Genomic DNA, 25,333 nt, shown 5'->3' on the forward strand with positions numbered 1-25,333 from the left:
CAACTCTTTCAAACAGATGCAACGGATCTGAGGTCTGGGTACCTGGGGGTGCCACTTTATTGCCCAGTTTGTGCCCTCGGGGGATGTGGTGACTACTAGCTTATGGGCTACCAGGTCCTTTCCCACCTAATGATGACTTCCTGTCAGGTGTGGCATCTAGCCAGGCCAGAATGTACTATTCCACCCACTCCCAAGACGGCAGAACACTTCTAACCCTGCTAAGAGGTGTGGCTACCTAGTGGTCTACACACACAGAAAAAAAATGGTTTGGTGCTGGATTCCCCTCTCTCCCGGACAACCTGTCTGCAAGAACAAAAGAGCAGCCCCTCTGGTCTGTGTCCAACACTTGCCCTTCAAAGGCAGCTTTTCCTTTGAAGCTTGCCTTTTGGGCTCAAACCATGTTTGGCCTTCCTGCCAGGGAGAAGTCACACCTCTTCCAATGGCTGGCTCTTTGTGTTCTTTCCCAAGAGTCATGCACCCCTCCCCCCAGGTGGTCAGAAGGCTGCCTTGTGACCAGCAACCACAAACGGTCACTGGAAAACGTTAGGCAACAAAGTGGCTATTAACTACACTTAGCATCTGGGTCCAAGTTACATTCCATTCAACTTGACCATCAGGTTGGGTTTAATGCAACAATTCTTTGGATACCTTGAAGTATCAAATTTAGTGTTCCCATTCATAAGTTATGACTTCTGAGTTGTCACCATGGACAATGCAGTACTCGACAATGCAGTCCTGCTAAGTGCCACGCATCCCACGTTAGAATAACACATTTTCTGTCATTTTTCTGCATTACCGCAATCCCAAAGTCTGTCACACAATAGAATAGTGTCCTGAAGTGCAGGAAAACCGTGTAGTTCCAGTTTCTTACTTTGCTAGTTAAGCTCCGAGTACTGTTTATCAAAGGCCACAAGATGGCGATGGTGTACAACAGGAGGTGTAGGATTCTCAAAATATAGTGGGAAATTACATACCCTACAGTCACTGAAACTCCTATCCCAGGCAAGTGAAACAACCCTCCTCAGCATCGCAGTTCCGGGGCTCCATGGTGCAAGTACTGGTCCTCAGGTAGATGGGGGCACCCAAGGGAGATCTAGTGAGAACTCGTGCTCGGTGAGGGGGGTGGCACACGCATGCCTCCTCTCCATAGATCATTAATCAAATAATGATGTGACGACCCCCAGGAGCTTCTCCCTCCCCAGAGAAATGAAGAGGAAATGTGGGCGAGCACAATGCACCTGAGGTTACATGGACACTAAGATATTCTTAGAGTGTCTCGTTGCTCAAACGGGTGTAATTTCTGATATTTATATGGTTCCCTCATCTTCATAGCTTGATTTTGCTCGCGAGAAAGTGTCACAATGTCTCATAATTACATGGAAATTATAAAAATGGCACACACAGTGATCTGAAATCTTGGCTGCTATGGCTATTAAAATAAATAATTGACATTCTCTTTTCTAAATAAGACATTACAGTATATATTTTGTCATTTAAATAGCTGAAATGTGTTCTAATACTCCGACGCTTGTGATTTAACACTGCAGGAACATCTCATATTCCATACACTGTCGTTATACCTGTATTTACTGTCGGGCGATTAGAGTGTTGGGGTCCTCTGAACACCAGAGGGCGGTCAAGCCGTATATTTGATTTTGTGCACACTGCATGGTGTTTTCTCATCCAAGTGTGGTTTCTCCTCAGATTTATGATCAAGAGTGGAGCATCACGCTGATTTTCACTGAATATTTAAGTATAGAAACACCCGCTCAACCAGGGGAGTTTGTATAGCACACATGAACTCTGATCTGGGGACAAAAAATATATAGATATATTTCTGATTGGTCTATTTAGTCTTTTAAAGTTTCGCCTGTTAATAGATTTGAAACTTTTTTCATTAAGCAAACAGTATTTTCCGAAATCCTCAAGCCATTTTGTTTATCCTGCTTTAATAAATTGCAGATTCCAACCCAGATGCTACCATTTCAACAGAGTATGACAGAATATTTAAATATCTCAGGGAGTACCCTGAGAGCACTAAGTATTGTTAAGAAGGAGTGGGACATCTCGTGCTTTCAGACATTTTTAAAGTTATCTCATTCAACAGTTTGAGAGATATCAATATGCATTTTGTGCATCAACAATAAACAAACCTGAAAATATTTTCCGCAATGCAAGAGCATACAGCATTGCAATGTAGACATTTTAAAACACTCAAGAATGAATATTTCTTTACTTCAAACCTCAATCCAGCATGGAGTTCCTCCATGCCACCATTAATAAATCTATTTCTCCACAGTTCTGGACTAGACACTAGAGTGATGGTCTAGTCAGGGTAAGGGAGTCACACAGCTATGATAACTCCTGTTCACCCCCTTGGTAGCTTGGCACGAGTAGTCAGGCTTATCTCAGAGGGGTGCACACACATATGCATTTTCAAACTTACAATTTTAAAACCAACTTCACCAAAATATGTGTTTTTAAATTGTGAGTTCAGAGACCACAAACGCCATATCTCTATCTACTCCCAATGGAAAATTACACTTAAAAGATATTTCAAGACAATCCCAATGTTACCCTATGGGAGAGACAGTCCTTGCAATACTGCAATTTACCTATCAGGACATGTAAAGCACCTCAGCACATGTCCTACCTTTTTAATACACTGAACACTGCTCATGGGGCTGCCTTGGGTCTACCTTAGGGATGACCTACATATAGTAAAATGAAAGGTTTGGGCCAAGCAAGTAGGTGCAGTTGCCAGGTCAAAATGGCAGTTTAGAACTACACACAGGGGCAATGTAATGGCAGGCCTGAGACATGTTTACAGAGCTACTCGTGGGGTGGGTGGCACAATCATGCTGCAGGCCCACTAGCAGCATTTGATTTACAGTCCCTGGGCACACATGGTGCACTATAATAGGGACTTACTAGCAAATCAAATATGTCACTCATGGATAAATCAATCACCAATACCATTTAGACAGAGCACACTTGCACGTTTGCACTGGTCAGCAGTGGTAATGTCCTAAAGCCAGGAAAGACAAAATTTAGCACAGGATCAAAAAAACAGGAGGTCGGAAGCCAAAAGTTTGGGGATAACCCTGCAAAAAAGGGCCATTTCCAACAACCACAAACCCCCCCAAAACGTACTACACCACATAATAAATAAATATAATAAAAGTCAGCCCTACTGGGTTTGCCAGGGTGCCATCACATTATTAACAGCAGAAATATGTCATAATAAACCAATACAACACCATTAAAAACACTAAAAATTGTAACATCTTACAATGGCATTCATTAAGAAATGTAATGGTTCACTGTCAACAAAGTATTTCGTTGACATTTATTAATACACGTAATGATTCACTAATAACTTAGTCATTATCACAAAAGCATTTCAATGTTCATTTTTTTATACAAAGCTGTTTTAAAGACTTACCAACAAGAGTCACCCTGCACTCTAGAGCCTACCTCTAGGAGTGTTTGAAAACATAGATGATGTCGCCCAGGGTCATCAATATAAACCTGTGGGAGATGTAGAGCAGTAATTTCAAATTGGTATTTTAGGGGGGGGTGTAATCTATATGAGCTGCTGCACTGCTGGCAGCCCCAGAATTAATTTCATTATGGAGGTGGTGCCCTTGCCTTCTCTGGGGAACCACCAGAAAAATAGGCAATTTGCATAAGCTAAGCCCATGTGGGGCCCTAAGGGACAGTCCCTGCCCCCAGCACTCTTTAGATGTGCAGTGGGTGGAGGAAGATTGCTTCTTTTCTTTTTCTGATTTTAAACTCTGGTTGCCCTACCCTTATTGGGCACCTAAATGAGGCTTCATTGGGGGCCATAGCCATTCCTGTGTACCGCACCGGAGCTAGTTTTTTCTCCTGAAGTCCTGCCCACTTCCTATAGTGTGTTAGGAAGGAACAAATACCACGGTTTCTATCTGTTGAGTGTGTACGCCCGTTTCCACCCAGAGACACAAGCATGGGGATGGGGGAGCACCTGGCAAGGTCTCCTATTGTCTTCGGTCCCCAGAGATGCTTGAATATAAGAAAGCATATAGGTCAGTCCCTGGGAACATGGGGTCCCAGGGTGACAACAAAGCGAAGAACGTGGGGGGTGCCACATGCTCCTCCCTACCACTTTCCTCTCAGAGTCTCCCTGAGGAGACTGGAAATCTATGGGAGCAGGATGGTATGTGCACCCAGCCGGTCTCCCCCAGTGCTCTACTCTTCTCCTGCTGTTTTCTCTGGCTACATTGGGCATTTTTTGGCTGGGTCTAGTCTCTTTTCACTCCTGGTGGCAAGCTCTTCTGTCCAAACCTGGTCTTAGCTTGTGGGCACAGCCAACAACACCTTGCAACCCTCAAGAAAGAATACCCTCCTTGCTTGAACTTTTCAGGTACCATGGCCTCCAATGGCCTCTTGAAGGGCACGTGTGTTTCAGGAGACGGTCCAGCCCTCTACTTCCCCCTCAGAGGGTGTAAGCAGGCCAGTGCCACTGGCCCTGGAGTAGTAAATCCACAGGGTACCATCCAAACCAAGTCCATAGTGTTCCAGCAATCCCAACAAGGCTCTGGTCTTCTTCAGCGTTCTGTGAAATTAATCTTCTCTTGCTCCTCTGTGTAGAGGTTTGTGAGTAGAAGTAAAATGATCCAGACAGTTGGCAACTCTGTCCAGTTCTGGGATGGTGCAACATTACTCCACCCCTGTACCAACACTCCTGCACAGTATTTTGAGGCATTTCAAGATGACAATTTTGAGTAGTCTTTTGAAAGACCTCTTCAAGAGCCTGAACCCACATCCCTAAATGCCACAGCCACCTTCCCTACAAAACTTCAAAGGGTCCCTGCTGTGACTGGCTCCAGGGGGCATCCCTTCTCTTTGTTGTTCTCCTAGGGGTGAGTCTTCCCAGGCCTGGGCAATGTAAGAAATAAGTATCACATGCACATTCTGTCCCTGCAATTTCCTTTCCCTGAAACAGCCTAGTCCTTGGTAAATGGCCCAGTTGTGTGGGGAGGCCTTTGATCCTTTGGATGGCCAGCATAGTAACTTATTTGGCCCAACAGGGGGAACAAAAGCCAGGAATATAATTAGGAGCAGAGTCACAGAAATATGACAAATCCTTAGGTGCCAGAAGGAGTGCAGATGACAAAAGTGATATTGACTCTCAGGATCCATGTTTACCATAGGATTGTTGCATCACACTAGTCTCTAAGCCCAAGAAAGGAGAAACTGTACTTTAGTGCAGATTGTGCCCGTAATGAATAATTCAGTAAAGCATACAGTCTTTTCAGTGAAGACTTACATTATGAATGCCTACTCACATTAGAAGTCCTAGATGGGGTCAGCACCACTGCCTGAAGGGTCCCTTCTCTGATAGGATACTTATGCACAGATACCGAGCTGAGCTAGATTGTAGCCCCTGTTGCTCACCCTTCTGTGTGGCTGCCTGTTTTCACATGCAGCCAATCCAGAGCCCCTTACCCCAGCTGCAAAGTAGCAGACCTTGTTTTATAAAAAGGGCATGGACGGCTAACACTCTTAATCCTTTTTAACTGGCTTTAGACTGAGTAAGACTCAATTAGTAAGACTCACAGTAAAGTCTAAAAACTGGTAGTCCAAAAGCAACAAAAAAAAATCAAGGGTTAAATGAGTTGGAACACATTTTCGTACAGTGTGTAGTTCAGTTCCTCAAAGAATATGTTCAAAGTACAGAACTACCAATGTTTCAAAGTACAATATACAGGGGTCAAAACTATAGAAATATACTTGATTTATTTACAACACCAACCATACACAAACCTGGACTAGCTCAGTAAATAAGCAATATCTTGGCCCTGTATGTCGGGGTTTGGATGCCGTTAGAATAAATATATTTATTATGTGTCTTGTGCTGAATGAATACTGAACTTAAGAATTTAGTTGGCTCAGAGAATGTTCCACATGGGATCTGGAGCCCTCTGTTGTTGACATTATGAATGGCTTTGAATTAGAACTCTAGTAGTGGACTTCATCCGTTTTAAGCATGATCGTAAGAAGTAATGATTACCAATCATAATTTAAACAACATTAACCTTTCCCTCAGCTCTCAATGTGGCCAGATGGTATTTGGAAATGTGCAAGAGTCATTTTCTGTTGTTTCTGAACCTCTGAAGGAGTAGCTTACAGAGGATGGAGACTGAACTGGTCTCAAACCATGTTGCCACTAATTCTACCATGGAACACTTGATTTTTTTGCTACTAAGCGAAAAGCCATTGAACATCTGTTTCTTGGTTGCTTTTGCATGGAGACGGATCATTTCTATGTGTGAATTGTTTTGCTCTGAGATGGGCAGTGGTCTGAATCAACAACAAACATCAGACATTTTCATTTTTTAGTGATCTGGATTAAATAGGATGATTGTTCATAAAGTTAGAGGTGTTGCCTGAAGGGTTCTTGGGTTGGAAATGGGGGCTTCTTGTGGGATTTTCAGATAGTGGTAGAATGAGAAAGCCAATGCAATTGATGGGGCATGTAACTGTTTGTGTTTAATCAAAGGCTGCTTGGGCAAAGGTTCAAACCTTTCATGGCCTGAAGCTGAAATGAGACAACGTTGTCAGTTCATGAAATTAAAGCATTTTGTCCCTTTTGCGTTTAACCTACTGGATGGTGCTCAGGTTTAACGTGAATCATGTTAATGCTGTTAGAACATAAGCTAAATGCTTGTTTCATAATGGTGCTGGAATTGCCATCTGCATGAAAGTTGTGGCCATGTTGAATTCCTGAGCTTCCATATACCATTAAGAGTTATCTAGAATATGTTTTGCTAGGGTATTCATGCATGAAGAGTGTGTGATCTAGCATGGTAGATACCATAATCTCTGAGGAATGCATTTGCAGTGGTCATCTCTGAACATTATTAGTATGTTATTTTTTATCATTTTGTGCTCTTAGAATTTATAGTATTCGCAAACATAACAGATAAACTTTACAGACATACATCCAGAAGCAGACTTCTTAGGCTTTCACACATTCTGCAAATAGCTGCCATTGTGGTGTTGCTGTTCTGTTACAGTAACTGTCCACTTCCACTATCAGAACTCAACTATGACACCTCTGCCTTCAATACTATATAGTTCTCCACCACCTTTTAGCTAGATCAGAGCTATTTAAATATCACATGCATACATGTATACTGCAGCTATGAATACAAACCACAGAAATGACCTACCTGACCCATTTGGAATAGATTACAATGTCAATCATTAAAACAAATTAAAAAGGAGCATTACAAGAACACAAAACACAATCACATTTTAAATAATTTTCAATAACTATATTTCACCAAAATTACAACAATTGAAAGTAAAAAGGTACTTATTTCCCACATGCTATACATACACCAAAGTACATAGGTTGTTAAATCACCATTGTAATTCTTACCTCCTGGATCACATTGCGCAGAAGTTGATGTTGGGCCATCATGACGTTCTGCAAGTGATAAATTTGTTCCTGTAGCGTGCAGTGCTCTAATCGAAGGGCATCCCAGCTTAGAAATAAAATGCAACATGTGCTTAGTGTAGCTATAATCATACTTATCCTGTAACCATGGATTCATAGCTTGTAGTACTATAGATTCACATGCTTACATACTCCTACCTCATAGTGCTGGGCCCAGACACAGGCAGCTTGTTTTTCTCTAGTCTCTTGTTTTTAGAACTGCTGTCACCATTTTTCCACAATCCATCAGCACACTGTCTCCACCTCAGATTGTTTTCCACTCAACCGGCAAGTTGTGTAAGTGTAGTGCAATGATGAATATAGAATGTGGTGTGTATAGGACAGGGAGTTGAAGAACATGTAAAATATCAGTAATAATAATTTGCTTCCAGGAAGGATTGTGGGCACATTTGAATCTGCAGCACTATGAATAAATGGTTACAGTTTAAGTAACTTTTTGTTTGCATTATGTGTGGCTGTAGATATACATGCTTTCATAAACTATAAGATAGGGGTGTGCAGAATATTTTGATCCACCTTCAGAATTGGGGGAATTTTAGTCACTCTGCGTTAGTCTTAAATACAGAGTTCTGGCCAACTTCCACCAATCACCATGTTGCAGAATTCTTCTCCTGCAAGTCTCCAGCAAGCGCGATTTGGCATCCCCCAGCGCAATTTTCTAACACCAGCAGTCACAGTCAGAGGTCTGATGTTCGAAAAGATTTCCTGCCACTCAAGTAGATTTTCTACTCACGCACCAGCAAAATCAACTCAAATGGCCACACGCTCTTGCGCAACACATGGTGTATTTGCTAATTTTCAGTGCTGCTTGAGCCACCGATGCTGAATTGCAGCACAAGATACATATTTTACGCCCACTGGCGGAACTCTGCAGAATCTTGCAGAGTTTGTATGCAACACAGCCAAGATCCGTTCTGCTAGTACTGTCCACGCTTACTATAAAGAAGTCTCTCTGCAAAGCGGCAGCTGCAGAGCAGATGATATAGACAGTGTTCTTAAGACCGCCTGGCCAAATAAATCTGTTGATGTGCAAAAGCATCAACAAAATAATGCTTGGTGAAGTTACGAGGCACTGGCAAAGTAGCAGCCTTGCAGATATCTGATAAAGGGATGTTTTCCCACCAAAAAAAACTACTAGACTTTAGGGGGTACTAGATGCCTGCACTTAGCCTTGGCATAGCAAGGTTGGATGCTCTTAGATATTCACCTAGAAATGGCAGCATTAGAGATGGCACAGTCCCCTGTGGAGGTTAGCAAGGGCTACAAAAAGCTGAATCGAATTTTTTGTTTGCCATTAATGTACTCATTGTGTTGTTGTTCCTGCATCCAAAAATCAATAAAAAGCGGTTTATAATTCATCGGAGGAAGTTACTGTGATTAAATAAAACACCTACCAAGACAAGAACTGTAGTTAACATGAGTCTAGGAGTTCAAAGGAGGGGGGGGGGACTCATAAGTCGTGTGATAAGCACATTGAGGTTTCAGCCAGGTACTAGAGGTGACATTGGTGGCTTTACCCTCTTTAGGCCCAGCATGAAGGCCATAATTACTGGAATGAATTTTAAACGGAGAAGACTGTTGTCTGTGTTCAAGGTACACTGTAACTGCTGTGAATGTGAAGTGTTAAGTGTACAGAAGCGTAGGCAAGCCCTGCCTTGTATAGGTTTAGGAGGTGAAAAACAATCTCCAGGGCAGAAATTTTAACTGGATTTAACTGATTTGCAGGAATGCATAACCTTTTTCCACTTTATGGCAAAACAGGCGCGAGTAGTGGGTTTTCATGTTTCCCACATAATAAACATGCACTACTCTGGGGGACTGAGTTTGGCATCTGGGTGTCTAAGCAGACTCTGATGCTCAGCTCTGGTGTATGGAAGTGTGTTGTGGCCTCTTGCTAGCTTATGCATTCTCTCCACAATATTAATGTTCCCTGCTGCTCAGCCAGTGAGTGAGGTAATTCTATGGTTGGAATATTGGTGTGTGTGTGTGTGCTTGGATGAGTGGACAGTTGGAGTGAGAAGGGCTGAGTGGAAGGATGCTGCTGCTGGTGGGGATTTATCTGTAGCCTACAACTAAGATAACACACCTACTTCTTTTACATTGATTGCAACAAGGAGCTTCTCTGGAGGGTTGAATGACATCTGTAGGAGCATCAAATACCAGGGCTGTATTGCCCAGTTTGGTGCCACTAAGATAAAGGTCAAGGACACCTGCCTCATCTTCCTTATCACTAGTGGGGTGAAAGTAGGAGGAAGAAAGCATAGATAAATATCCCTGACCAGTTAATCCATTGTGCATTGCTCAAGGAGGACTACGGGTGTGGGTCCCTGGAGGTGAAGTTTTGACATTTTGCTTTTTTAGGAGTGGACAACAGGTTTATTGTTGGAGTCCCCCATCACTGCAGGTGCCTGTGAAGGACTTATGGTTAGAGTTGCCACTCAAGACTTAGTGATGGGTCATCCTCAGTAGGTCCACAAAGTCGTTCAACGCAAATGCTCTGCCAACAGGTGAATGTTGTTGTGGATTCCCAGTGCCAAATATATTGAGCTAGCTTAGAGGGCTGAGCGGAGTGGGTGCCTTCTTGCTTTAGAATGGCTGTCACGTTGTCATCTTAAATACTATGGCTTTCCCCTGTAGAAGCTAAAGGAACGCTTTTCAGGGCTAGTTGTTTTGTGATATCCTTGGTGCTCAGGGGTCCAGATGCCTTGGACAGTCATCTTGTGAAGGAAAGCTTCCCACCCCATGAGAGAGACATCAGGAGTGATGATCACCCACAGAATGGCCTGCAGCACAATGGAGTGTTCCACTAAGGCTAAGAGTACTGGGCCCGCTGGTCTGACTTGAAGTCGCTCTAGTGTAGTAGTGGGATGACATCTTCAAGTGTGACCAATATAAAAGTGTTTGGAGAAGATGAACCCATTCAGTGGCCAGAGGCAGAGGATCAGCTGGTGGGAGCCCGCCCTTTCAGGGGAGTAAAAAGTACAGGGAATACACACCCACAAAACACTGGTGTGATGGTACAGTTCTGTTGCACCCTTTTGTAAAAGTGCCTGAACCTCTTTCTCCAAAAGGTGAAGGTGGTCTGAACTATGTGGCTGCAGGGTGAAATGTGGGGAGGGAATGAGTGAAATTGGAAGCAGAAAACTTCCTGTACAATGGAGAGCACGTATTGATCTGACAGGATTTTTTCCTACTAAGCCAGAAAGTGCCTCAGCCTTCCTGTGACATTTATGTTGGGGGAAGGAAAGAAAGGAGAGTCACGCTCATTCCCTCTATATGCTCCTCTGTGGAAGGGTTTAAGCTATTGGAAATCCTGAAAGGACAACAGGCCTTGTTGAGAAAGAGGGTCCCTGGTTTGAGCCCCCTTGTTTGGGGCAACCCATGGTTTGTTGCTTCTATACAGCAGACCTGGGAGTGGGGGACAACAGGACTGGTGGGTGGCATAGACTTAGCTATGTCCAGATCCCTTTTTTTAATTTTTCAAGCAGCTGGATCTGAGGGCTGAAAAGATGCTCACCATCAAAAGGTATGCATAAGAAGTGCTGCTACATTCTGGTCCTAAAACCTGACATCCTAAGACAGACATGCCTGTGGAGAAGGACACTAGTGTTGATACTTCTATATGCTGTGGAGTTGAAGGAACACCTATTATTTGCATTACTAATAGTTTTGCCCTCAGTGACCATCTGCTGACCTCTTTTTGTGGGCCTCTGGTAGGTGCATTACTAACTCCTCCATCTCTTTCCAGTAGTAGTGATTGTACATCAAGCACAAGCCTACCGAGTTGGCAATGCACCAATGTGTGACTGCCCCAAGTGCCACCCGCTTGCTGACAGTGTTGATCTTTGATTCGTTATTCTTGAAGAGGACCCTCTCCTGTGGCCTGTAGAGAGGCCCAATTATAGGCATTGTGCACCACTAAGGAATATGAAATGTGACCCCTAACATAAGTCAGATCATCTGGGGCAGGCTTAAATATTTTTTACCAACTTATGTGGTCACCACCCTGACTTTCCTGGACCTTAGACAAGGTTTTGATGAGAAAGTTGCCCTCGTCCTCCAGCACAGCAATATTTATGTGGTGGTGCTGCTCAGTCCTCTGCAAGGTATGCAGAAGTATAATCAAGGGATTGGCTGAGGTGGTAACAAGTGTGATGGGAATGGTTTTGGTGATGGAGTACATGAGAAGGCATGGATGGTAGTGGTGGGAGTGGCGAAGAACTGGTGGCTGAGTCTTGAAGTGTTTTGGGGCTTAAGGGCTGGATCCTCCTGGAAGGAGAGATGTTTCTTCCTTTGTATATTCAGGAGTCCTGGCACTGGTAGTTTGAACATTTTTGCCTGTGTTTGAATGGATATAAATTTCAATTTTTGTACAGAAATGCCAGCTTTTTGAAAATGGATGTCTCAGTGATGTCGGACATCAGCATCAAGGGTGGCTTTGGCACAAACTTAGGTGCTAGTTTTGGGGAAGGTATTGACATCGGGTTGGACATTTTTTTGGCAGCTTGTTACATGTGTGGGGGTGATTTTGATGCAGAGTGCTGCTTCTGGGTGCCTCAGTGTTGAGTAGGTGGTGCAAGATAGTGAGCTTTCACGCCCTTAGATGGGGCCTTCATAGGCACTGATGCATCTTCTTGAGACCAAGGCGTACTGACTGGATGTGTTGGACCTGAATGTTTATACAATTTCTGGCTCAGCTCAGAACTTGATGCCCAGCTTCTCGTGGGAGCTGTGGTCTGCCTCATTGGGCATGTAGGTGCTTGAGACTGACCCAGAGGCGAACATTGCCTCTGGGTCTTCTTGGGTTTGAGCCTACTAGAATGCTTCCTGAGCCCCTGGCATATCTTTTGCTCTGAAAATATCAGACTCGGACATCAATTTGCACAGCATCTTATGGTGTGCTCACCTTCCCTTCCCTCCAATACCAAAGTTTTTTTGTTTGTTTTTTTACAATGGAAGGCAAGCAGGCTCACAGGATGTTTTGATATGTGCTGGGGATCCGCAGAGGTTGCAAACCTAGTGGTGGTCAGTATATGATTATTTTGCATTACACCTTTGCATTCCACAATCTTATTTTAGGAGTATTCTTGAGAGTACCTTAGTACACTATGGATAATGGTGGCTCAATGCCACAATTCTTTGAAGTATCCCGGGCCATCAGTTATGAAGTTGCATCAGAGTGAACTGAAACTTCCTCAATACAGAAGCTGTCTCCAGCATAGGGCTTGAAAATGGAGGTGCCGAATCCATATTGTGCCAAAAGAATTAAGAAACCTGGTGCATATAAATATATGACTGTGTTGACTTCGGAGCAGTGTTCCCGCATTTTTTGAACCCGATGGCTGAAGAAAAGAATCTGAGGTGCAGACTGTGTGCATGTGCATCATGGGCAAAGAGCAGCGTCACAATAAGTCTTGTTATTCAAAACAAATGTTGCAACTGTTCTAGCGAAACACTAGAGCATGTGTACCTATAGCCACACATGCTACACAACATATATATTTGACCCAACATTCCCTCCCACCTTACAAACAAACTAAATCCTCTGCTTAACACAGACATTCATTATTTTGGACCTAACCCCATAGGACTTCAGAAAGGCCTCAAAGCCCTGCATTCCTATGTTTGCCGTGGAACTCAATAAAAAGAAAAGCAAGATCTTGGTTTTCAGTAAATATCAAAAGAGGAAACAACTTTCATTTGTTTTTGGAAAGGGAAAGGCAGTGACTGGTGCCCCAGTACAAATATTTAGGTGTTGTAATATTACAAAATAAGAAATTTACATAACACATAGAATATCTTTCCACTCAAAGTATGTTACAGGCTACAACTTTAAGCAATAGGAAAAAAACAGCTGAACAGTTTGATAAGAGTTTTCAGTATCAAGATCCCATCAACAATTTTGTTAAACTACCCTAAACACTCTGAATTTGGTTGAGATGGTAATTGGAAGCCCTTAATGAATGTAGGGAAAAATATTTTCATCCAAGCAATTAATTTAGAATTAGGACAATCTACTTCTGAATACAAAGTGTGGAGTGCACTAACAAGATAGAGTTACAAAATCTTTAAGGCAAAGACGCACTTAATAGGTATTGTATAAGAGAATAAAAAATGTTTTGCATAAATGAATTTTTCCATTGAGACACGATGTTTATTTCATTGGCCCATTTTTAGGGTCAAGCCTGCGCTAGCATGCGCTTGCGAGACGCTGTAGTAGTTAGAAAAGGGCTTGGAGACCCGTCCATGTCACGTCAGTGTCTTTCATTGGTTCGTGGGCTTGCCTTTTAAAATCTGCTTGCTTTCATTAGTGGAAGGCATGCATACGTCATGCCTTTTCCAGTGGTTAGCCCTCCTCGAGCGCAGTGACCAAGTACTGAAAACATACGAGGCTTGCTGTTTTCTGTCCAGTTTGTTGACTACGTTTTTCGCAGCACGTTCTCGCTTGGCAGAAGTAGAGCGCTTTGCATGACATCGACCCTGCTACATAGTTAAATGCACTTTTGCCTGTTACGTAGATAATTGCACTTTTGCCAATAGATTTCACTATGAGTAAACTGTAGCAACGCGATTGCGCTCATTTTTTCCATATAACCCCTTCTGTGCCCAGGACCTAATGGTTACGTCCAGAGGCACAGTGCTCGTGTGCCCAGGACGTAACCATTACGTCCTGGGCACAGAGCCCAGAGGGAGCGCTAGCGCTCCCTCTGTGTGGTTCCCCCCACCCCCCGAAGGCAGGGATGGAAGGGGAAGATCTTCCCCTTCCACCCCCGCCCCCCCCCCTCACCCCCGTGACATCAGCGCACGCTGATTGTCACAGAGGGCCTCGTCCATGGAAGCTCAGCTTCCAGCGCGATCGGAAGAGAAATGCAAAACCATTTCTCTTCCGATCACGTGGAGGAGGCCGAGAGACTTCAAAGGGAAGGAAAGTTATTTCCTTCCCTTTGAAGTCTCTCTCAGCGTTTTGGCAGCTGGATTGCAAGCAATCCGGCTGTCAAAACGCCCACTAGACACCAGGGATTTTTTTTTTTTTTTTTAAATGAAATTGGCATGAGGGAGCGACCCCTTGGGCAAGGGTCGCTCCCGGGGGGGGGGGGGAGGGGGGCATTTTTTTTTTAAAGGCCTTTTCTGCCCCCCCTGGGAAGCCGATTGGCCTATTTTTATGAGGCCAATCTGCCCCCAAGGGGGACAGAAACCACTAGACACCAGGGAGTTTTCTTTTGTTCCGGCGAATTTCCCGCAAGGGGAGCGACCCCTTGGGCAAGGGTCGCTCCCGGGGGGGGAGGGTGGGGGGCGGGCATTTTTTTTTAAAGGCCTTTTAGGCACCAGGGATCATTTTTTTTTTTGTTGTTTTCGTTTTGTATTTTTGAGGTGGGGAGCAACCCCTTAGGCAAGGGTCGCTCTCAAAGGGGGCAAATTATATTTAGGCCATTTCTATTTTTATGAGGCCAATCTGCCCCCAAGGGGGACAGAAACCACTAGACACTAGGGAGTTTTTTGTTTTTTTTTCACGAATTTCATGCAAGGGGAGCGACCCCTTAGGCAAGGGTTGTTCCCCTGGGGGGCAAATTTATTTTAGGCCATTTCAGCCCCCCTGTGGGGCAGATCAGCCTATTTTAATTAGGCCGATCTGCCACCAAGGGGGGCAGAAACCACTAGGCACTGGGGATTTTTGTTGTTGTTTTACAGATGGGTAGCGACCCCTTAGGCAAGGGTCGCTCCCCTGGAGGGCCAAATTGTATTTAGGCCATTTCTGCCCCCTTTGGGGGCAGATCGGCCTACTTTAGGTCAATCTGTCCCCAAGGGGGGCAGAAACCACTAGGCACCGGGGATCTTTTTTTTTTGCGCCAACGTAACGCAAGGGGAGCGTCTCCATAGGCAAGGATCGCTCCCCGGGGGGGTGGGGTGGCGGGGGGCAAATTTATTTTAGGCCATTTCTGCCCCCCCTGAGGGCAGATCGGCCTATTGTTATTAGGCCGATTTGCCCCCAGGGGGTTAGAAACTTCTAGGCGCCAGGGCAAAACAAATGTTGTGTTTTTTTTTGTTTGGTTTTTTTTGGAGATGGAGAGCGACCCTTTAGGCAAGGGTCGCTCCCCTGGGGGGGAAATTGTATTTAGATCATTTCTGCCCCCCTTGGGGGCAGATCGGCAGATTTTGGGTCAATCTGCCCTTATGGGGGGCAAGAAACCACTAGGCACCAGGGATTTTTTTTTGCGCCAATGTCACGCAGGGGGAGTGAACCCATAGGCAAGGGCCGCTCCCCGGGGGCTTAAATTTATTTTAGGCCATTTCTGCCCCCCCTGGGGCCGGCTGAGCAAGAGGCCAAAATCCACAGGTAGGCACTTTGCAAAAAACACCTCTGTTTTTTGTGAAAAAATGTTATGTGTCCACGTTGTGTTTTGGGCCATTTCCTTTCGTGGGCGCTAGGCCTACCCACACCAGTGAGGTACCATTTTTATCAGGAGACTTTGGGGAACGCTGGGTGGAAGGAAATTTGTGGCTCCTCTTAGATTCTAGAACTTTCTGTCACCGAAATGAGAGGAAAATGTGTTTTTTTGGTCAAATTTTGAGGTTGGTCAGAGCCCAATACATTTTTCAAAAAAGATTTTTAGTTTTGTGAAGGGCATTATGCGATTGATGATGTAACTAACCATGTGATCCATTTGTTTGTTTGAACTCATTATTGTCATTTATATTGACCTTAAATGAATTCCAATATTTTGCAATATTTTCCATTCACAAACATACTCTTATACATATAACCAATGAGGTAACTGATCCAATATGCAAATATTTATTTCTACCACCTGTTTAAAGTAATTAATCACTATTCCTAAAAAACAAAAGACATGTACCTATACACATCATGCACTGCACGAATATGTATTTCTATTATTCATTCAGTGACACACATTCAGGTTCATATGTTGAAACTTATTTCTACTATTGGTTAACATACCCATTTATATTTTCTGAGGTAGACATCTTTGTTTGAAGCTGGTTTTCAATAGACAGTCTTCTTTCTACCAATATTTTCTTCTCCTAGTGAAAGAGAAAAGCCATATCATGCAATAGGGTAACTGATACTTTAGAAAATAAATTAGTAAATAACTATACTTGCATTTCTTAAGGACTATTTAAAACAACGTTACACATATGCCTGAATCATGTGCAACTTTTAAAGGGATGTAAGCTCTTAAAAGAATCAGTGGACTAGTGTGTAGCTTTGACTGGCACGATGATTGCATTTTAATTTAAGACTGTTAATTTTGCAAGTTTTTAAAAAATTTGGCATTAATATCTTCTTTGTTAGTAAGTTCTTTAAATCTTTGATTAGTATCTAACTTGGAGTTTTGCTTATTTTTGCCTCTGTGGGCAAGAGATAGCAAAGTATTATGCCCTCTCTCAGGCACTGCCTTTCATTAACCCCCAAAGAGTTCTCAACTTGCTTTCCTAAAAGACAACTAATATTGTTTAGTCTAGGAACACGACAGCTGAAGGCTTGCATAGGAGTGGTCTGTAAAAGAAGTCCCTGGATCAGGTGCAACCTTTTTTTATTTTTTTTATTCCCCTAGAGTGTCCCATAAATAACCTTCGGTTATTTATCAGGTGTCATAAATATTTCACCAATCACTATTCATAATTAAGGCTTAAGTGTTGGTTTGTAATTATATCATTGTTAATAATTACCTGGTATGTGGTTACCTGGGACCCTGTACCAGTGGTAGTATCGACTGAAAGCCGAGAGGAACCGGTGTATTTCAACTAGAACCTAAAACTCATTAAAACAATTTCACATGAGAGGCTGTACTACCCTTAATAGCTCTTTATATGCTCTAGATTTAATAATACAGCCAGCAAAATCAGTCACAGTCCAAGGAGGTTCTTCATATTACAGCATTACACCATCCATCAGAAGTCCTGTTCAAATACACATTTTGGGGTAAAAATTACTTTGTCATGATCTGTCTGGATTTTGAACATTTCCACACAATAGACAGTGTGTATGTATATTGGATTTGAAAGATCTTTGTGCATGTGATGCTACTCTATTTTGGTAACAATTATTCTCACACTATTACAATTGCTTGGAAACTACAGAAAGGGACACTAACAGGGAGATGAAGTTAGAAACTTACCTCTTCCATCCGTTTAATTAGGTTCTCCATGTCTGTGATTTTAATGTGCTTTTCTTGCACGCGATCAGCAACGTGGTTTAGGCTGTCTATGCTTTCCTTGAACCTCTGCTCCTGTTCCTTTGCAGAAGCCTTCATAACAAAAAACAGTTACACAATTACTAGTTCACAGCCTTTCATATGAAAAGCATTTATGTCTATATGGATCATTGGTAGAAGTCAAAAACAAAACAGAGCCCAGATGGCCTTCAAAACATATTTTCAGTGCTGGGGGACTTTAAAACTCATTCATATTTATTATTTGCAGATTATTAACTGAAAACGATAAATGTAAATATGTGTCATGTTAACATCTTTTGAATAACTTAACCACCTTCAAGGACTCGTGAATGAAACCAATGAAGTTAACAAACATTTTCAAGGCATGCGTGTAGACGTGAAAAACAATGACATCTTTCCTTATTTAGGTGCCAACATCATAATATTTACTGCACACTGTCATTGCTACTATGGATTAATTTTGATATGTTTCTTCCGTTTGAGGTCCTATTTGGAGTAAGTATACAAGAGCTGAAAAACGGTACTGGGCCTTTTTGACAACTTTAATTAGGATCCTGGAGTGACAAGCTCATGTCTGACTGCAGTAATGTGAAGTGGGCAGACACTACTGGGTATAACGCAGAAGTAAGGGCTGCTGTTAAGCATCCCTCGTAAACAACGTTTGGCAGCAATGTAGATCTACACAAACAAAAAGTAAATGAAAAAATTAAATATAAAATTGCTGAGGAGTGGAGAGCCTGTCCACTTTTTAGTCTAGATTAAGGACCACGAAAAATCCATGTTGGCTTCAGTGCCTACACCTTCCAGCAAATAACAACTAATAATGTGGTAAGACATGGTGCATTGCAGTTCCACATTTATAAGTTAAGCAGCATCACCTTGGCATCTTTGAAAACAAAGCAATCTCCCACATGTATCACATATCATCAAATTAACAATATAACAAAGGTCACCTACAATGAAAATGTATACTGGTCAAACGGAATGTCTTTTCCAGGAACAGTTCTCTACCACAGGTGTGTGTGTGGATTTCTGCACACATAGTTATGTTTCAGTAGTAAATGTGGGAAGAATTCGGGGGGGGGCAGGGTGAGGGTGGGGCTTAGGAACAGCTGGAAAATGAGATATACTTAACCACTGAATGAGAAGGGATTAGGGAGGAGTTAGGAGGAGATTAGGAAGTGTGAACAAAGGTTTTGGTTGCACATGGAAATACACACACCACATGAATAGGAACATAGAAAATCGCAGGAAGAACTATATTGAAGAATGCAGCCTTACTGTGGTCATATTAATTTGACTGGAAATTCCCATTTACAATTGATGCAATGAGGTGGTCCCTTACTCCATTCCAGGTCATGCAGTCTTGTGCTATGCATACAGCAATGACCACAAAGATGACCTGAACTTGTATTAAAGAATGACCTCATTGCTGGGAGTAGTAGTTAAAGGCAAACCATTGTTTAAGTGGCTTCCAGTTTGTTTAATGAAAAGAAAGTACAGTTGCAATCACCAAAAAAGAGTTTAGAATCCTGTAATAAATACCAAGTTAAAACTGGAATTATCAAACACTTTGGTGCCTTCAAATACTGCCCTCCCTATTTTCTAGGTAGTTTTGCAGATGCCTCAGCAACAGCTTCAACGGTTTTGCTTAAAGCCATATGAGGATTCTATGTCAATGATGGTTGGCTCTCTCTGGTCCAACTGCTCTAAGACAGAGGGCCTCTTCCAAAATGCTGTTTTTTGGTCCACCATATTATAGTGCCAATGACATCAATACCCTCCCTTCCTGCAGCAGATGAGGCATCCGCCATCCTTTGAGCATCCACCCCACAAAAAACAAGACCCTTAGTCTATAGTCACACATGGGGATAGGTTTTCATTTTCAGACTTAAGGATGTTGTTTAGTAAGTAGTAAGAATGACTAATGAGAAACTCCCAGGGCCTCACAATGTTTACTCTTATCACATTAAATGTTGAATATCTCTCCTTGTTATATCTTGCTCACACAGACTACCTCGTGTCTCAGTAGAGCTTCTACTCACACCACTTCTCTCTTTCCTAAAACTGCCTTTGGTTAATTACAACATGCTTGGGACTACATATGGGCCATTACTCAGTTTCGCCTTCACTATTCAACCTGTTGGTGGGAGTAGGTTGTTGGGACACACCTAAAAGATGACGAGCTTTTAACTTTATCTGAACAGGATGTCTGAAAGGCATGTTTCGGCCATATGATTTAAAGTATAGTGGCTGTAGTCTGCACTTCCTAACTGTCTAATAATCTGCAAGAGTTCACAGTAAAGACATACTGATGCGTTAGCCAGGGAGCTTTGAATTATTTTCCTCAGGCACAAAACAAAACTTCTGGTTACATAAACTATTGACACAAAAAGATGATGGACACAGTGCTGAAATGTTTTAAACACTCATCCCCAGTCACAGATCTGGGTTAAATCTATTGTTCTTTTGCTCATCATGCCACCCCAGTTTGGACCCAGCCCTATGCAAGACAGTCTTGACCCTGCTCCTCATGGAAACAGTCCAGCCCAAACTGCCAGGCCAGGTCTTCCATGGACTGGAAACAAGCATCCTGGGACCGGTTTCAGGGTATCGCCTCTTATCAGCCAGGATAACTTGAATACAGTGGTACAGCGAGCAAGGGAACCATGTCTGGTTGTACTCTGGCCACCTAGGATGACTTTAGCAACACCAAAAGATGATATAGAGTGCCGAAAATTTTCAAACACTCACCCCCAGTTTGGCTGGGTTCAAAGTGGGATGGCATGGTGAGCAAAAAAAAAGAAAAACAATGGATATAACCCAGATTCGTGACTGGGTGTGACTGCTTGAATATGCGAACTGTCAGGCATATGACAGCTCTTCCTGGGAGATGATGACTCTATTCCTTGAATATCATGGCTGCACAATAAGGGTGATTATTAAATTAGGGTTGACCATAGTATAAGTACTCCATCACAAAGGTTTCTCCGATTTACCTTCAAGTTTTCTTTTTAGTGAAAAGTACATCTCCCCAGTATCACTTTTTTATTGAACAAATATTTTGACTATAATTAGCCAAAGCCATATAACAGAAGCATGTTTGAAGTAAAAAAATTGAAACTCATATTAACTGTATTACACACCGAAGAGTACATTCGGCTCAAATTCCTTTGAGGATCTAGAGATCCATTCAAGCACATGGAGTATAAATTGCTACTTATCATGTGTAAGTGTTTGTGCAGTCAGTATTCTCATATTAACAAATAATGATCTATGTTGTTTAGTACCTGGATAATATTCTTCTGTTCATCGTGCTTTTTCCTCAGCTCCTCTGCACGTCTGTGGTAATTCTCGTACAGTTTACGTGAAGCATTCCGCAGTGCCTGTGCTCCCGCTTCTCGGGTAGCATCTAACTAGAGAAAAACATTGAGTTAATTTCAGATGATATAAAATCCCACATGATCAATGCAGTATGTTGGAGGATTACAGAAAAAAACTAAGCTGTCTGTTCTTATTACTTAACTTTATAACACATTTTCCAACATCTGGTTCTAAAATCATTGAATATCACACAAATTTACCTGCACACAGAATACCTTTATTTTATTTCAACAACAGGAAGAATAATGAGACAACAAATGTATTTCTTATTAAAAAGCTTGGGCTAAATAACTATTTTCCTTTGTTCTGGAGTGTGGCTGCAGGCAACATCTGCAGAAGCGTTTCAAACTTCTAATAGTTCACAACCCATTTTAACATGCAGTGCATAGATGTAACTGCCAAAATTTTAATTCTTCTCCAAATACCATGGGTACCAAATAGGACATCATTTCGACATTCAGCTACAGAACGTCTGTATGCAGCATAGATGTTTGTGCTTCTAAGATGTGATAGAAAGGAGACAATACAGAGATCTAACACATTTAAAACATTTGAATCTTCTACACATTCAACATTGGAGCCCCTTTGGCATGATAGTTCTATGCCGGTATAAAATTTGAAAGCATACCAAGTTGACTCCAAAATATCTGTAAGGTACTATTTATAAGAAGGAAAGTTGTAATTAGGGGACTATTCAAAAACTGCACTTTGTATTATATTTAGTAGTACTACTTAAGTGCCATAAGTTAGTCACCTTTGTCTCACCTATCTTTTCCAGCCAGAGTCTCCACCATATGTGTCAAGATCTCTTTTAAAATAGTAATATATTCTAGTAGTAAATGTGGGAGGAACCTGGAGAAGTGGCTGGAAAATAAGGAATAATTGCCAATACTTACTACTAAATGAAAGAATTAGAGAGGGCTCAGAAGCGGTGTAGGGAGTAGAAAGGAGAGGTTTTTTTTGGGGGGGGCATGTAAATATAAAACACCCACCCACAAAAAGAGTATACCACCTGCTATTCACAAACTGGCCTTTTAAGCATATAACAGCCAAAATGCCCCAACGCTGCTTGTAAATGCACTCTAGCCTAACCTTGACAAGCACCATGTATGGCCTCCTGTAGGTACTGTAACACACTCCTACAGAAAATAATGGGGGCAAGGACTTACAGTAACACCCCATAAGAAATGATGGTAAATATGAATTCAGAATGACGCAAGAAACTCACATTCATTTTCAGGTCTAGCCCAAACTTAGCATGTTAAGTGAAAACACTCCAAACACAGATCATGTTAACTTATAACAAAACCTCAGATATATGTTAATATCATCATCAGGAAGCTAATACATACCACAACTAAAGCAAAGGAGGAAAAGAGAGTGGTGTAGACAACCAGTTTTTAGGCTTTTTTTCTTTTTTTTTTTTTTTTTTTACACAAAGTTCAGCACAGCTAAAACGAGTATTGGCAAAGCCAATTGGTCTCGCCTATACAAGAGCTATTGGCTTAGGCATTATGTGTTTGCCATGTAGTAGAACACTGCAGCTGCTGTTCAGCATGGCTAAAAGTCAGTGCCCAGTATTGTAGAGTTGAGTGGAGGATAGTAGAGTTCAGTTGTTCCCTGGCAGAGTGTGTAGTGGCATGTAGTAGCGTGGGGTGGAATAGGGTTGAGTGGGTTGGAGTGGACTGAGGTAGCGGGGTGGATTGGGGTAGGGTGGATTGGAGTGAACTAAATGGAGTGGGGTGGATTGAAATGGGGTGAGGTAGATTGGAGTGGGGTGATTTGATTGGACTGCGGTGGGTTGATTGGACTGAAGTGATAGGACTAGGGTGGGGTGGATTGGATTGGGGTGGTTTTGAGTAGGGTGAATTGGAGTGTGGTTGATTAGACTGGACTAGAGTGGGGTTCATTAGACTGGACTGGAGAGGATTGGAGTGGTCTGGAGTGGGGTAGATTGGGTTTATTTGATTGGAGTGGGGTGGACTGGGGTAGGGTGGCTTGGACCGGAGTTAAGTGGATGGATTGAGTGTGGTAGGGTGGATTTAATAGTGTGGTAGGTGGATTGGACTAGAGTGGGGTGGGTGGATTGGAATTGGGTGGGGTGGATTGGACTAGAGTGGAGTGGACTGAAGTGAAGAGGGGTGGATTGGAGTGGGGTTAACTGGATTGCACTGTGATGAGGTAGACTGGACTGGAGTGGATAGGAGTGAGGTGAAGTGGAGTGGGATGGATTGGATTGAGTGGCTCAGACTGGATTGGATTGAGTGGGGTAGACTGGACTGGGGTGAACTGAATTGTGGTGCGGTAGATTGGACTGGACTGAGGTGGACTAGATTGGAGTGGAGTGTGGTGGGATGGATTGGAGTGGGGTGGGGTGGGGTGGATTGAAGGGGAATGGATATTTCTTTTTTTGAGTTGGGTGGGGTGGAGTGGAGTGGACTGGGTTTGAGTGCGGTGGATTTTGGTGGCTTAGACTGGAGTGGGGGCGGACTGGAGTGGGTTGGATTGGAGTAGGATGGATTAGAATGTAGTGGGGTGGATTGGGTAGATTCAATTGCGTGGGGTGGCTACGACTGAGTTGGGTGGATTTGACTGGTGTGGGGTGGTTTAGATTGGTGTGGGGTGGGTCGGATTAAGGTGGGTTGGAGTGGGGAGGATTAAGGTGAATTGGATTGGAGTGTGGTGCGTTAAGGTGAACTGAAGGTGGGGTGGTGTGGACTGGAATGGGGTGGACTGGGGTAGAGTGGATTGGAGTACAGTAAAGTAGTGTGGAGTGAGGGTGGTGGATTGGAGTATAGTGGGATGGACTGGATTTGAGTGGGGAGGGCTGAAGTAGAATAGGGTGGATTGGAGTAGAGTGGGGTGTACTGAAATGGTGTGGGTGTATTCGATTGGAGTGGGGTAAGTGTGGCAAGGTGCATTGAGAGATGGAAGGCATTGAGGTGGGGTGGATTGAATGTGTGTGGGGTGAGATGGATTGAGGTAGAGAGGAATGAGTGGGGTGGACTGGATTGAGTGGGGTGGACTGGATTAAGAAAGGGTGGAATGGATTTGAGAGGGGTAGATTGTGAATTAAATTGGTGTGGAGGGCGGTGGATTGGATTGTTGTGGAGTGGGTTAGATTGGATTGGAGTGGAGTGGATTAAGGTGAACTGGAGCAGGCTTGGATTAGACTGGATCGGGGTGGGCTGGACTGGAGTGGGGTGGATAGGAATGTGATGGTCTGGAGTGGAATGGGTTGGATTGGAGTGGGGTGGGTTGGACTGGTCTGGATTGGTGTAGGGTGGATTTGAGTGGGATGAATTGGATTGGGGTGAGGTGGACTGGATTGGGGTGAGGTGGACTGGATTGGAGAGGGGCGGTCTGGATTGGGGCTGACTGGAGTAGGGCAGATTGTTTTGGGTGGGAGTGGGACAGATTGTTCTGGATTGAGTGTGGCAAACTGTTTTGGATTGAAGAGGGGGGATTGAGTGTGACAGAATGTTCTGGTTTGCAGTGGAGCAGATTGCTTTGGATTCGGAACAAACTGGAGTTGGGCAGATTGTTTTGTAGTGAAGTGGGGATGATTGTAGTGGAGAGGGGCAGACTGGAGTGGGGAAAATTGGAGTGGGGCAGATTGGGGTGAGGTGGACTGGAGAGATTGGAGTGGGGCAGATTGTTTTAAATTAGAGTGGGTAGATTGCTTTGGATTTGAGTGGGGCAGATTGTTTTGGATTGGAATGGGGAAGACTGAAGTGGGGCAGACTGTTTTGGATTGCAGTGAGAGGTTGTTTTGGATTGAACGGGGGCAGGTTGGAGAGAGGCAAATTGTTTTGATTTGTACTGGAACAGATTGGAGTGGGGAAGATTTTGTTGGACTGTATTGGGGCAGATTTGTTTGACTGTATTTCAGCAGATTGGACTGGGGCATTTAGTTTGGGATTGCTGTGGGGCAGATGGTTTTGGATTGAAGTAGGCCAGACTGTATTAGAATGGAGTATCAGATTGTTTTGGATTGGAGTGGCAAGGATTGATCTGTATTGAAGTGGGGCAGATTTTTTGGAATTGGAGTGGAGCAGATTGGAATGGGGCAGATTGTTTTGGATTGGAGCGGGGCAGATTGTTCTGGACTGGAGTGGGGCTGATTGTTTTGGATTTGAGTGGGGCAAAATGCTGTGGCAGATTATTTTGGATTGAAGGGGGGCACGTTGCAGTGGAGCAGATTGTCTTGGATTGCACTGGGACAGACTAGATTGTTTTGGACTGG

The 25,333-nt window shown here is 43.2% G+C and overlaps 1 protein-coding gene across 1 annotated transcript in view; it reads right to left on the bottom strand.

Moving 5' to 3' along the window:
* The window catches only part of CCDC68 (coiled-coil domain containing 68), a 161,891-nt gene that overhangs the window by 87,809 nt on the left and 48,749 nt on the right, over positions 1–25,333 (bottom strand). The window contains exons 5-8 of the mRNA XM_069219631.1: positions 20,994–21,119; positions 17,647–17,775; positions 16,467–16,549; positions 7,430–7,535 (exon numbers count right to left, since the gene is read on the bottom strand). Of these exons, the coding sequence (XP_069075732.1) occupies positions 7,430–7,535; positions 16,467–16,549; positions 17,647–17,775; positions 20,994–21,119 (444 nt within the window). The remainder of the gene's footprint in view (positions 1–7,429; positions 7,536–16,466; positions 16,550–17,646; positions 17,776–20,993; positions 21,120–25,333) is intronic.

Source organism: Pleurodeles waltl, chromosome 1_1, assembly GCF_031143425.1.
Source record: "Pleurodeles waltl isolate 20211129_DDA chromosome 1_1, aPleWal1.hap1.20221129, whole genome shotgun sequence".
Taxonomy (NCBI): domain Eukaryota; kingdom Metazoa; phylum Chordata; class Amphibia; order Caudata; family Salamandridae; genus Pleurodeles; species Pleurodeles waltl.